The 11955-nt window shown below is 53.9% G+C and overlaps 2 protein-coding genes across 2 annotated transcripts in view; both read left to right on the top strand.

Moving 5' to 3' along the window:
* The first annotated feature begins 217 nt into the window (after window positions 1–217).
* On the top strand, window positions 218–10863 carry OSGIN1 (oxidative stress induced growth inhibitor 1). Its single transcript, XM_019743710.2, has 6 exons — window positions 218–369; window positions 4334–4441; window positions 5693–5829; window positions 6696–6887; window positions 7060–7151; window positions 9539–10863. Exons 2-6 carry the CDS (start codon window positions 4372–4374, stop codon window positions 10485–10487), a joined length of 1440 nt encoding a protein of 479 aa, XP_019599269.2. The 5' UTR covers window positions 218–369; window positions 4334–4371; the 3' UTR covers window positions 10488–10863.
* Window positions 10864–11785: 922 nt separating this feature from the next.
* NECAB2 (N-terminal EF-hand calcium binding protein 2) overlaps window positions 11786–11955 on the top strand; it is a 32110-nt gene continuing 31940 nt past the window's right edge. The window contains exon 1 of the mRNA XM_019743715.2: window positions 11786–11929. Coding sequence (XP_019599274.2) covers window positions 11801–11929 — 129 coding nt within the window. The 5' untranslated portion in view covers window positions 11786–11800. The remainder of the gene's footprint in view (window positions 11930–11955) is intronic.

Raw genomic sequence — 11955 nt, 5'->3', positions numbered from 1 at the left:
CTATTCACTGACTGAACCCCAGGGGTGGCCGCCAGCCTGGTTACCCCCAGTTCGTCTACCACAGTGACTGCCTTGCAGTGGGGCCCCTTTAAGGCAGGCCCTGGGGCAAGCAGCATGACTGCCAAGTTCATTCATCCAGAGGTCCCTGCTGACTCACGCTTATGAAAGTGATTTTCCTGGCTCCGCCTGCCGCCCGCCCTTCTCTTCCCAACCCTTGAAATACCCTCGCTTGCCCTGGCCTCTCACAGCCTCTTGGATCCCCACGGGGTAATGGGTGTGCTGCTCCCTTGGCTGGCACCGTGATCTACTGGCCCTCATAGTGTGGGACGAGTCCAGACTCACGGTCTCCCTTGACCCCCTGCTGGTCAGGTGAGTGGCCTGGGCAAGGCATGGGGGTTGGGGGGGACATCCTGGGCACATCCTGGGCACATCCTGGGCAGGGGTGGCCAACAGGGCCTGGAGCCAGGCAGGGGGACCCCCACATGGTCCTGAGAGGAAGCCCACCATGGCTTCCCTGGGGCCAGCATGACTCTCCCCATACTTCCAGCTTCCCCCTCCACCCCTCCAGGCCATGCCCATCTCCAGGTGCCTGGCACCCTTAGCCCGACAGCTGCCCTGCTGCCTGCAGCCGGAGCTCACCCTGGTCATGTGACGCCATTCTTGGCAGGAAAGAAAGAGAGGTGTGGCCAGCCCTGACACACTCCCTGGAATCCCAAGGCCACTGGGTCCCACAGCCAGGCTGGTGCTTCCCTTAGGGTCCCTGCCGCTACTGTTCGAGTGGGGCAGAGCCCCCAGGGTCCCAGGGACTTATTTGGCTTCTCACAGAAGGCTGGGGGGCTGAGAATCAGGGATTCTGGGGAACCTCAGAGCTCTCAGGGGCTCTAGGTGGGGGAGATTCAGATGACAGAACACCTCTTCATCCTTGCCCTGCCACAGCCTCATGTCACTTTCTTGGTGGCACTGTTATCACGCTATTTTACTCAGAGGCGACTCACCCATCCTCAGACAGGGATCAAGGGGCAGGATTTGCGCTCATGGGCATCGTCTCAGACATTCCTGGGCTACCCCATCAAACCACCTCCTCCCTCCTCACCTCCGCCCTCCCTCCGTGCAAAGGGGATAACCCACCTCCAGGGTTTGCTGCTGTCAGTCTAAGCCACTGAGCAAAGGCCCCCCCCCCCAGAGGTGCTCAATAAATGCAGGTGTCCCAGAGACTTAGAGCTGTTTGAAGCTTAAAGCACCAATGCTGCAAATGGAAAAGGAACAGCATTTGAAGGTGTAATGATTTCTATTTTTATGCTTTAGTGAATTTGAATCTGTTTTTAGTGTTAACTTTTTTCAGCTGACATTTGCCTCTTCAACCACAGGGACACAAACAAAAAGTGAATGTGTTTCACCTCTAGGAAATTAAAAATAGCATAAAAGAAATGGAAATCTTGAACTTTCAAATGATCTGTTGTTAAGTTGGCACTGTGCGTTCTTCCCGAGAGCTTTAGGCTGCTCAGGACTTTGGGATGTCCGTATCGCTGCACAGGAAGTGACCTCTCTGGTCGGCCCTGGGTGGTGACCTCATGTGTGAGGCATTCAAAAGCTTCTGGGAGCAAGCACCGGACTTGGAGTCCAAAAGCCCTGGTGGTAAATGGGACCCCTGCACCTCCTGTGAAGCATTATAAGGGGCCATCAGTTCTGATTCCTCATCTTTCTTTCAGGGAGGGCTCTTGAAAGTACCTTCCTACCAGGAAGTAGGAGGATTCAAAGGTGGTCACGCTGTGGGTGCTCGGAGCAAGTTTGCATTCTCATTTGGGGAAGGTTATGGGGTGTCTAGGTGGTCTCAACCCATGGGAATCACACTGTAGCTCCATCACCAACTAGTTCTGTGACCTTGGGGGCACGGCCACACCTCTCCAAGCCTCAGTTTTCCTGTCTGTAAGATGGGTTACCATGAGGATTAAAGGAGTTAATACATAGGGAGCATTTAGCAAGGACATCACATGTATCCCCTTGGCTGTTGTTCCTGGGGACAGTGAAGACAAGGAGTGGGCACCCCTATTGGAAGGAACCAGCACAAAGTGGGAGAAACAGCTCTAGGAACTACAGGCCTATTCTCCAGGGCTGCCAAGCACACCCAGTGCCCGGTGTAATGAGAAAGCAGCCCCTCCCAGCTGGGAACATCGGCCCCCTGGCCTCCCTCCCTCACCAGCACTGGGACGAGCAGGAACGGATGTGTGGGCTACACTTTCAGCCAGGAAGGACCTCTGGCAGGAGCTAATACACTCTGCCCCACAGAGTTCTGGAGTAAGGTGGCCTGGGCTCAATCCAGCTCGGCCCGTGCAAGCTGGGGCAAACTCCTTGCACACTGTACGGGACTGTGAGAAGCTCGCTGGGCCTCATTTTCCCCACCTGTGATATGGGAGTGATTGTAAGAATACGTGTAACAACCCAATTAAATAAGGACTAAGTGACTTAATGTACACAAAGTATTTAGAATATGCTTGGCACCTAGCCAACTCCACAGAAGTGCAAAAATATTAGCCAGCTGTTGTTATGAGGGGGTAGTGGGGTCACCCCAAAATCCTCCCCGCAGGCAGACAGCACAGGCCCCGCTCCATGCAGGGAACCATGCATGGAGCACACAATGCACCCCGATGTCATCTGGATGTCAGTGTTTGTCTCCCCAGGGAGATGCCGGGGGACACGGGGCTCACCCAGACAGGAGCGGGAGGCTGTCCTGGGCCCCAGGCCCCAGCTGAGGCAAGGAGCCTCGGGTCTTACCTGGGAATAGGCCGTGTGGCACAGTCGTAGGCAAAGCTTTGGCACCAGGGAGCCCTGGGTTTCAGAGTCTGTTGCATGACAATGAGCAACTTGTGTGGCCTCTCTGAGCCCCAGTTTACACATCTGTAAAATGGGAGACTCTCACTGATAGTACTTTGTGCGTAGGGTCAGTGTGAGAAGGACGTGAGAAAAAGTATGTAAAATGCCCAGTAGAAAGCAAGGGCTAAATGCCCACCCACTCTGCAGGCACTCACATGGACGTGTCCCTCAGGGCGGCCGGGCTGCTGGACAGCGGGTGAGGCGGGGGTCCTGTTAGCAGGCTTGGGGGATATGGGAAGGTGGACTCTTTTATTAGACCGAAGATCTACTCAGGGCTGATGTTAATAAAATTAATATGTTTTACTGCTTCATCAAGAACACGCTAGTGAAACACTCTGGCGTTATCTTAACCTCAAGTCCTTGTCAATATACCAATATAATGACTGCTAGTGAAGTTTGGGGCAACTGCCTTGCTTGGTGCGAAGGTACCAGTACTTTTACCCACCACTGCTTTTACATGTTTAGTGCAAATGTCAACACAGTGAAAAAAGCAAATCATATCTTGGTGTCATATGAAAATAGTTTTGATCTCATGGATTTCTTGCATTTGTGAACCATACTTGGAGAATTTCTAGGAGGAGTGGACACTCACACTGTTAAATTTCTGTGGCAGCTCTTCTTCCCCCTTCCCGGACTCCAGGAGAGAGAGAGAGAGAGAATCAAACCCTAAGAACTGGGGGTTTGGGTCACTTCGAGTGATTTAGGCCTGTAGCCAGAAGGGGGTGCTGGTGCTCCAGAAATTAGCAGGTTTACAGGCATTTTCCCCAAATCAAATTACTTCAGGCTTCCCAAGTTTCCCCAAGTCCATGTGTTCCAGCCCAGCCCCTGGAGCAGGTAATGAGTTCTGGTTTTTTCCCAGTGACAGATTTGCTGCAGGCAGGTGCTTCACAGATATGACTGTGCTGTTCCCCATAGCCCTACCGGTTAGGGATATTATTCCCATTTTATAGATGAGGAAACTGAGACCCAGAGAGGTCCGGGACCATGCCATGGTCACCAGCTAGGAAGTACTTCCCTAGAGCCAGGTGATGGCTCCAAAGTCCACCAGACTCCACCCAATTCGTGAGGGTTGGATTTCAGGCTGGGGGCTGTGGCCGGCACAGAAGTGCTGGGCAGGGCTTTGCCTTTCAGGATGGACAGAAGAGCCTTATGAAGGATGGATAGCAGGTGCTGGGTCTTGTTACAGCCTCATTGGTGCAATGGGGACAGGGGAGGGAAGCTCAGAGAGATGGAGGTAACCAGGCTGGGGAAGGGACCCTGCATAACTAGGAGGAGAGAGAACCCAACTGGGATGGAAGTGCGAGGAGGGGAGAATGAAGAGCAGGGTGGCATTCTGATATGCCTCAGGGAAGACCTTGGCTTTGACCCTGAGTGCCGCAGGAGGACACCCTACAAGTGGGAAGGGACCGACCACATGATACCCACGGCTCACACAGTGGCCCTTCCTCCTCTGTGCCCCCAGGTCAGCTGCCAGTCCCAAGCCCCCCACCAGCTGCAGCCATGAACAGCTGCAGGAAGGACCAGCAGCTCGGTGCCAGCAGCTCGGAGCCCCTCAAGGTCATCATCATCGGTGAGTGCCTCCCTGGGCCGGGGAGGGGCTGCACTGAGCCCTCCAGGGTGCCCCCAGCATCAGAGGTCAGGAACCAGGCGGGGCCAGGCCCGGCCTTTCTTTACAATTAATTGTGTTTAACGTTGGCCACGGAGCATTCACTGTGTGCCCAGTGCTACGCTTGGCAATTTATGTGCCATCACTCCACGTAGTCCTTCTAAGAGCCTGCAAGGCGGGAACAGCAAAGGCGTGGGGGCCCGGTCCTGTGCTCGCCCTGTCCCTGGCACCACGCTGGGTACCCACATGAGGGGGGACACAGCCCAACACGTGGGCCTGTCCCCAGGTCTGCAAAAATGGGGGACAGATGGCCTTTCCCCCGTGCAAGCATGAAGTTGAACCATGTGAAATGGCCAATTGTGTTAAGTCGAAAATAGTTGAACATCCGCAGTTTCCTGTGGCTCCCCCTAATAATAGTTTAGATCTGGGTAATAGTCTGAACAACAAAAGATAAAGAGTGGAAAGACAGATAAGGATAGAAGCGATGGCACCGAGTTAATTGCCCAAGAAATGCCACAGATATGTGGTGCGATTTGTTCAGACTTGGAGACAAGGGGGCCCCAAGTGGCCTAGCACCCCTCCTGAGTACCCAAGACCCCAAGCTCACCCCTCAGAGCACATAGCAATCTGTACTATAATATTTTACGTGTCCATCTGACCCACCAGACCTTAGCTCTGGGAGGACAGGACTAGTTCTTAGGGAACTCAGAATCTCGGTCGTGTTGCTGTGTGACTACAGGCTAGTTATTTAACCTCTCTGTGCCCCAGCTTCCTTGAATATAAAAGGAGGAAAGAGTAGCATGTACCTCGTTAAAGTCATTGGGAGAGCTCAGTGGGATAATGCAGGCACTTCAGGGCTTCGTATGGGGTCTGGTACAGCAGCAGCGTCTGTCAGTTTATTATTACTTTGTTATTATCAAAATCCCTTGACACATAGTAAGCATTCAACAAACGTCAGCAATTATTACCACAACTCTATTGTTGTCCAAGTAGTACAGTACCTAGCACCTAGTAGGTCCTCAACAATTGTTCATTACTTTGTTAGTGATTGTTATTTTGCACAGTGCCTGGCACCTACTAAGGACTTAATAAATGTTTTGTTTTTACGAATGAAGAGAAAATCAATGAATGAGTCAGATCAAGACCAAAGCCCTCAGTGGGGGTGGTCTCTTGAACACAACAGTGCCGCCCTCTGACCCCACCCTCTCTCCCCAGGCAATGGTCCCTCGGGCATCTGCTTGTCCTACCTGCTCTCTGGCTACACCCCCTACGTGAAGCCAGATGCCATCCACCCACACCCCCTGCTGCAGAGGAAGCTCGCAGAGGCACCAGGGGTCTCCATCCTAGACCAGGTGGGCAAGAGTTGTGGTTGGGAGTGGGGGGCTGGGACACACACCCCTCTGGGGAAAACTCTCCCAGCTTTCCCAGGGCAAAAACCAAAGTATGTGTTTTTCAGACACAAGACCAAACCCAGAAAAAGAAAGGCCACGAATTCAGCCACAGAAACTGTGAGAGAGAAACCAGGGCTGTCTTTTGAGACCTGCAAATGCCCCAGCAGCTTGTCTCACCTCTCCGAGACCACTGGCTCTAAACGGGGAGATGACTTTGCTCTCCAGGGCAATCCCTGGCGACAATGTCGGGTGTCACAATCAGAGGGGTAGTACTCCTGGCTTAGAGGGTTGAGGTTGGGGTTACTGATAAACATCCTGCAATGCACAGAATAGCGCCCGCCACAAAGACGTCCAGCCCAAATGTCAGGAGAGCAAAGTCGCAAACCCTGCCCTAGGTATCGCAGTGCCACTGCTTCCTGCCCGTGAAGGCTTACAGATCTCTCCTCTATGCCTCTTCAGGCAATATCCATCCTCCTAATCACCAGTCCCCACTCCCCCCACCCTCGAGTTGGTGGATGAGGAACTAAGTGGTGTTTGGTCTAGATCAGCGTTTTTCAAAATCCCTTCTACAGGACACTAGTTCCTCAGAACGATATGCAGAGAATATGTGCTTACTCCAGTAAGTCTGAGAGACACTGGGTTTGGCAAAATGAAACCTGTAAATAACAGCTGCAGGACTTGTCAGAGCCTTTAATATACCATTGGCCATTATCTCCTTCGGAGGGGCAGCATTTCCCAGCTTATCTGAGCACCCTGATATTAGGGTGGGAAGGCAAGAGCAGGCGGCCTTCCTCCGGTGGCCCCTCTGACCTGTGCTCCCCCTCCAGGACCTGGATTACCTCTCTGAAGGCCTCGAAGGCCGGTGCCAAAGCCCTGTGGCCTTGCTCTTCGATGCCCTCCTGCGCCCAGACACAGACTTCGGGGGAAGCATGGAGTCTGTCCTCACCTGGAAGCACCAGAAGGAACGAGCCATCTCCCACGTGGTCCTGGGTCGGAACCTGCCTGGGGGAGCCTGGCATGTAAGTAGGGCCAGGAGGGGTGCATGAGGTCTTCAGGATTAGTACTGTTCCATTTCCTACCCTTCCCTATATGCCAGCCTCCCCTCGTCTCACTCCCCCTCCCCCTCCCAGACCCTCTAGCCCAAATGAGTTAGAGCACAGGCCTGAACCAAAGGACCCTTTTTCCATGCAGTCAATTGAAGGCTCCATGGTGACCCTGAGCCAAGGCCAGTGGATGGGGCTCCCAGACCTGGAGGTCAAGGATTGGATGCGCAGGAAGAGAAGGTACGAGAGCCCTGGAAAGCCCAGGTGGGCGGGGAAGGCCCAGGCCCACCCCTGACACTGAGCCCAGGAGCCAGAGCTAAAGGGATCATCTGGTCTGCCTTCCTCTTCCTCAGGGTGGGGGTGGGGGTACAGGACTGAGCCTTAGATGGGGAAGGGACTCGCAGGACCACATAGGGCGTGAACGGCAAAGCTGGGCTCACCCCCGGCCTCCTTGCCCAGTGTCCCTCGCCCTGTCACGTGACAGACCCTCTGACTTGGCTTCCATAGCAACCCTGCCTCCAAGGAGGGGGTAACAGCTACCCCCTATACCCCACACCCTACCCCCGGCTCTGAAGTCCTCTGGCCTCCCTGCTGCCCCTCCCACAATTCTGAGCCTGGCCTGGAACAATCTCTGTCCTTCTAAGTCAGCTAAACAGGATGCACTTCCGTTATTTTTCCTTTTTAATGTTCTTGCATTAGAAAGACAACCACACTATAGAAAACTGAAAATTGAGAAAAGAAAGACAACTCACCCCAACCCCATACGTCTACCTATCGCTGTCACATCTTGGGGTATTTTCTCTCCACCTTGGTTTCTAGCACCTTCCTAAATGACCACACTGCACACCTCTGACCACCCTGGAAAAATAGGTAAATCACTGAATAAACAAATGCCAGTCCCTGTTCATCTTGGAGCTTGAGGCTAAAGTGGCCCAGTGCTCTAGGCAGGGAATAGGCCCTGTTTCCTCTGCCCTCAGGAGCTGTGACAGGGGCACATCACTCCCACCCAGCAGGCAGTCAGCCTCTCAGGGCAACTCAGTTTCCACCTCTCAAGGAATCACTGTCTATCTCTTTGACACAAAGACTTCTGTCCCTGCACATTTGGTAGGAAAACATCCAACACGTAGTGATGCATTACCAGACAGACAGGAAATTAAATTTCACTTGTAGACATGCCCTTTCATATCCTACTTTTAATACGCAACATTATGTCATAGCATTTCACTTGGTGATTACGCAGGGTTTGCAACCATCCTTTTACACGGCCACGTAATATTCCCCAGGGAGGGTGAGCATCTGCGTTGCAGGTCTTTGTGCTTAGATGTTGGAACCAAAAACTAGACAGATGTGCGCCCTGCCCCTGAGGGGCTGCCACAGTCCCTAAGCCTCTGCCCAGGCCTGGAGCTTTCATTCTTTCCAATGCACCGTTTCTAGGAGTAACCCCATGTGTAACATCTTAGGACAATCCTTTAAAACAATTTGTACTAAAACAGAGAAGGTGACATGAGAAACCCACAGAAATAAATTCCAGAGTTCCAGTTTCAGTAGCAGACTAATGAGTTGGGCAGGCTGGGGGATGTGATCTGAGCTCACCCTACCGTTGGCCGATGGGTCGTGCTGGCGTGTCACTTAGGATTCCCTTTCAGTGAGTTCAGCTCTAACAATATGTTCACCGTTAGGAAAAGTGACTCACCTAAGTTCACACAGGTAGATACAGGGAGGAGCTTGAAGGGGGCCACAGCTTGCACCTCCGTCATCAGCTGCACTCGCCCACAGTCACTGCCTCAGAAAGGGTGGTGAAAATATTAATATTAATAATAGTAATCATCATCAAATAGTTCCTGCTATTACTGTGTGTGCTGGGACTGTGCTAAGTGCTTTACATGGGTTCTTTCTTATCAACTTGTTTACTGAAATATATCATACGTATGGATAAGTCATATGTGTACGGGTGGATGAAATTTCTCAAAGTGAACCCATCTGCCTCCAGCCACCCAGACTCAAGAAATCCATCACCTCTCCTCAGGAGCCCCTCAGACCCCTCCTAATCCCCACCCCCTTCTCCTCCCAAGAGGTAACCACTTTCTTGACCTCTAATTCCACAGATTAGTTTTGCCTGTTTCTGAACGTTATAAAAATACGATCCCACCATAGTGATGTATGTTATTATTGAATCCTTTGGGGTAATAGTGGCCGGGCCCATACGGCCTATCAGGTCCTATTCTAAGCGTCATTTATATCATCACCTAGGTCTCTCAGCAACCACACAGCATAGGTACATCACCATCGTCATCCTCATTTTGCAAGTGAGGAAACTGAGGCAGAGAGTTTCAGGAAACAGCTCACCAGTGGCAGAGTCAGGATTTGAACCCAGGCCATCGGCCTCTGGAGGCCCCACTCTCAACACCCCCTCCCCCCTAAGATACCATGATCAGCTCCATTTTACAGCAGAGAAGACTTAACCTTCTGAGAAGGTTAAACCACTTGGCCAACTCTTACGGCTGCTGGGTGGCACAGTCATCGTGGGCTCTAGGGCCTGACTCTGGCCTGGTCATCCCCTGTCCCCCCTGATTGACCCGCCACCCCAGCCGCTATCTGACACCTGCCCTTTCGCATCCTTCCCCCAGAGGTCTCCGAAACAGCCGGGCCACAGCTGGAGACATCGCTCATTACTACAGGGATTATGTGACCAAGAAGGGCCTGGGCCACAACTTCGTGTCCGGCGCAGTGGTCACGGCCGTGGAATGGGGGACGCCCGAGCCCAGCAGCTCTGGGGCCCAGGACCCCAGGCCGCTCTTCCAGGTGAGCGGTTTCCTGACCACCGAGGACCAGTGCCAGCAGCCCTTTTCCCTGTATGCCCACAATGTGGTCCTGGCCACCGGCACATCCGACAGCCCGGCCCGGCTGGGCATCCCTGGGGAGACCCTGCCCTTCATCCACCATGAGCTGTCAGCCCTGGAGGTGGCCACAAGAGCAGGCACAGTGAGCCCGGCCTCGGACCCCGTCCTCATTATCGGCGCGGGGCTGTCAGCGGCAGATGCCGTCCTCTACGCCCGCCATTACAACATCCCCGTGATCCACGCCTTCCGCCGGACCGTGGATGACCCCGGCCTGGTCTTCAACCAGCTGCCCAAGATGCTGTACCCCGAGTACCACAAGGTCCACCAGATGATGCGGGAGCAGTCCATCCTGTCGCCCAGCCCCTACGAGGGCTACCGCAGCCTCCCGGAGCACCAGCCTGTCCTCTTCAAGGAGGACCGCCAGGTCATGTTCCGGGACCCCACGGGCCTCCAGAAGGTCTTTGGCGTCTCCCTGGTGCTAGTCCTCATCGGCTCCCACCCGGACCTCTCCTTCCTCCCGGGGGCAGGCGCTGACCTCGCCATGGACCCCAGCCAGCCACTGAGCGCCAAGAGGAACCCCATTGACGTAGAACCCTTCACCTACCAGAGCACACAGCAGGAGGACCTGTACGCAGTGGGGCCACTGGCTGGCGACAACTTTGTGCGGTTCGTGCAGGGCGGGGCCCTCGCTGTGGCCAGCTCCCTGCTGAGGAAGGAGGCTCGGAAGCCGCCCTAGCCCTTGGCCTGGCATCCTCGTACCCAGACCCTAAAGAGAGGGGGAGATCACCACAGCCCTGCTGGACACAAGATGCCCCAGTGAGGGAAGAGAGCCTCTCCTGGCAGGAGACAGGAGTGGCCGTGAGCCCATGCAACAGGCTTCTCGGATAAAGAGGAGTGGGGAACCAAGGCTACCCAGACTCAGACCAGTGCCCAGGGTGGGAACAGTGGCTGCAGGTCAGCAAAGGCCCAGACCTGCGATTTGGGGTGAAAGCTGCCAGTGTGAGCAGGGATGACCAGGGCCAGCTCAGCAGGACTGGAGGACTGAGCCAGGAGGACTCCAGGCCCCATTCCTTCTAGAATCAGGTCCCAAATAAAATCAGTGCCTGCCTCCACTCATGTGTCTGAGGATTCTGTGCTTGGGGAGGGGCCGACTGCCCAGGAGCCTATTCTGGGAGCCAGGCAGAAGCACAGGGCCAGGTGGGAAGAGGTCCTTGGGGTGGGGTTTGGGGGACAACCAATGATGCTCCACGTGTGGCTAATGAGAGGGCAGCTACCCTGTTTCCCTGAAAATAAGACCTAGCCAGACAATCAGCTCTAATGTGTCTTTTGGAGTAAAAATTAATATAAGATCCAGTATTATATTATTTATATTATATAAGAGCCGGTCTTATAGTAAAATAAGACCGGCTCTTATATTAATTTTTGCTCCACAAGACGCATTAGAGCTGATTGTCCAGCTAGGTCTTATTTTCCAGGAAACACGGTATGCTAGAGAGGTGAGGGAAGGGTATGTATGAGGCATGAAGTGCTGAGGGGGCTTCCCAAGCCCCCTCCCATTCTCCCTAGCAGCACATTGTCTTGGCCCCTCATGCTCATGCTTCACCTGCCACAGGGCCTTTGCACAATCAGGTCTCTGGCCCACTTTTCCCTCCTCTCTTTAACTCTTCCCCTTCCTTCCACTCTCTCAGCATAAGAGTTACATCCACCAGAAAGCATCTTCTGACACAAACCCCTCCTTAGGCACCACAGCAAGTTACCAGCTCATGGCCCAAGGTGTCACCTCTTCATAGCAGTTCGGTTTTAATGATTCATTTATTTGTGGAATCTGTGCAGTATCTAGCTCTACCCATTGGGCTGTAAGCTCCAGGAGGCCAAGGACCCTGTCTGTTCTGCCCATTATCGGGACCCAGAGCCCAGCACCTAACTGCGCTCCTTAACGAATCTGTTGGAGTGTGCGGAGAAGGGGGAGTTCTGGGGCGAAGACTGGTTCTGGGCGTTGTGTAATGGGAGGGAAGGTCTGAGGGGGCGTAACGCCCGCAGGAGGGAAGGATGGGTGCCCATGGGAATTGTGGTGGAAGCCCATCGCATGGGCACGGATCACCCGAGCTGGGCCTGCAGAGGGCGCTCCGAGCTCGCTGGACACTGCGCTCCGGCCCCTGCGGCGGTGCCGCGGGTCAGGTGGGGTGATTTTAGGTGGGGGCAGC

This window comes from Rhinolophus sinicus, linkage group LG11 (assembly GCF_036562045.2).
Source record: "Rhinolophus sinicus isolate RSC01 linkage group LG11, ASM3656204v1, whole genome shotgun sequence".
Classification (NCBI taxonomy): domain Eukaryota; kingdom Metazoa; phylum Chordata; class Mammalia; order Chiroptera; family Rhinolophidae; genus Rhinolophus; species Rhinolophus sinicus.
Note: the sequence above shows the minus strand (reverse complement) of the source record. Positions and strands in the feature narration are given on the sequence as shown.

Excerpts from the sequence above, each read along its gene's own strand:
- OSGIN1 (XM_019743710.2), top strand. The coding sequence starts at position 4,372 with ATGAACAGCTGCAGGAAGGACCAGCAGCTCGGTGCCAGCAGCTCGGAG. Across the intron at positions 5,830-6,695 it reads GGGTCTCCATCCTAGACCAG|GACCTGGATTACCTCTCTGA; the intron begins GTGGGCAAGAGT and ends CTCCCCCTCCAG. Across the intron at positions 6,888-7,059 it reads TGCCTGGGGGAGCCTGGCAT|TCAATTGAAGGCTCCATGGT; the intron begins GTAAGTAGGGCC and ends TTTTCCATGCAG.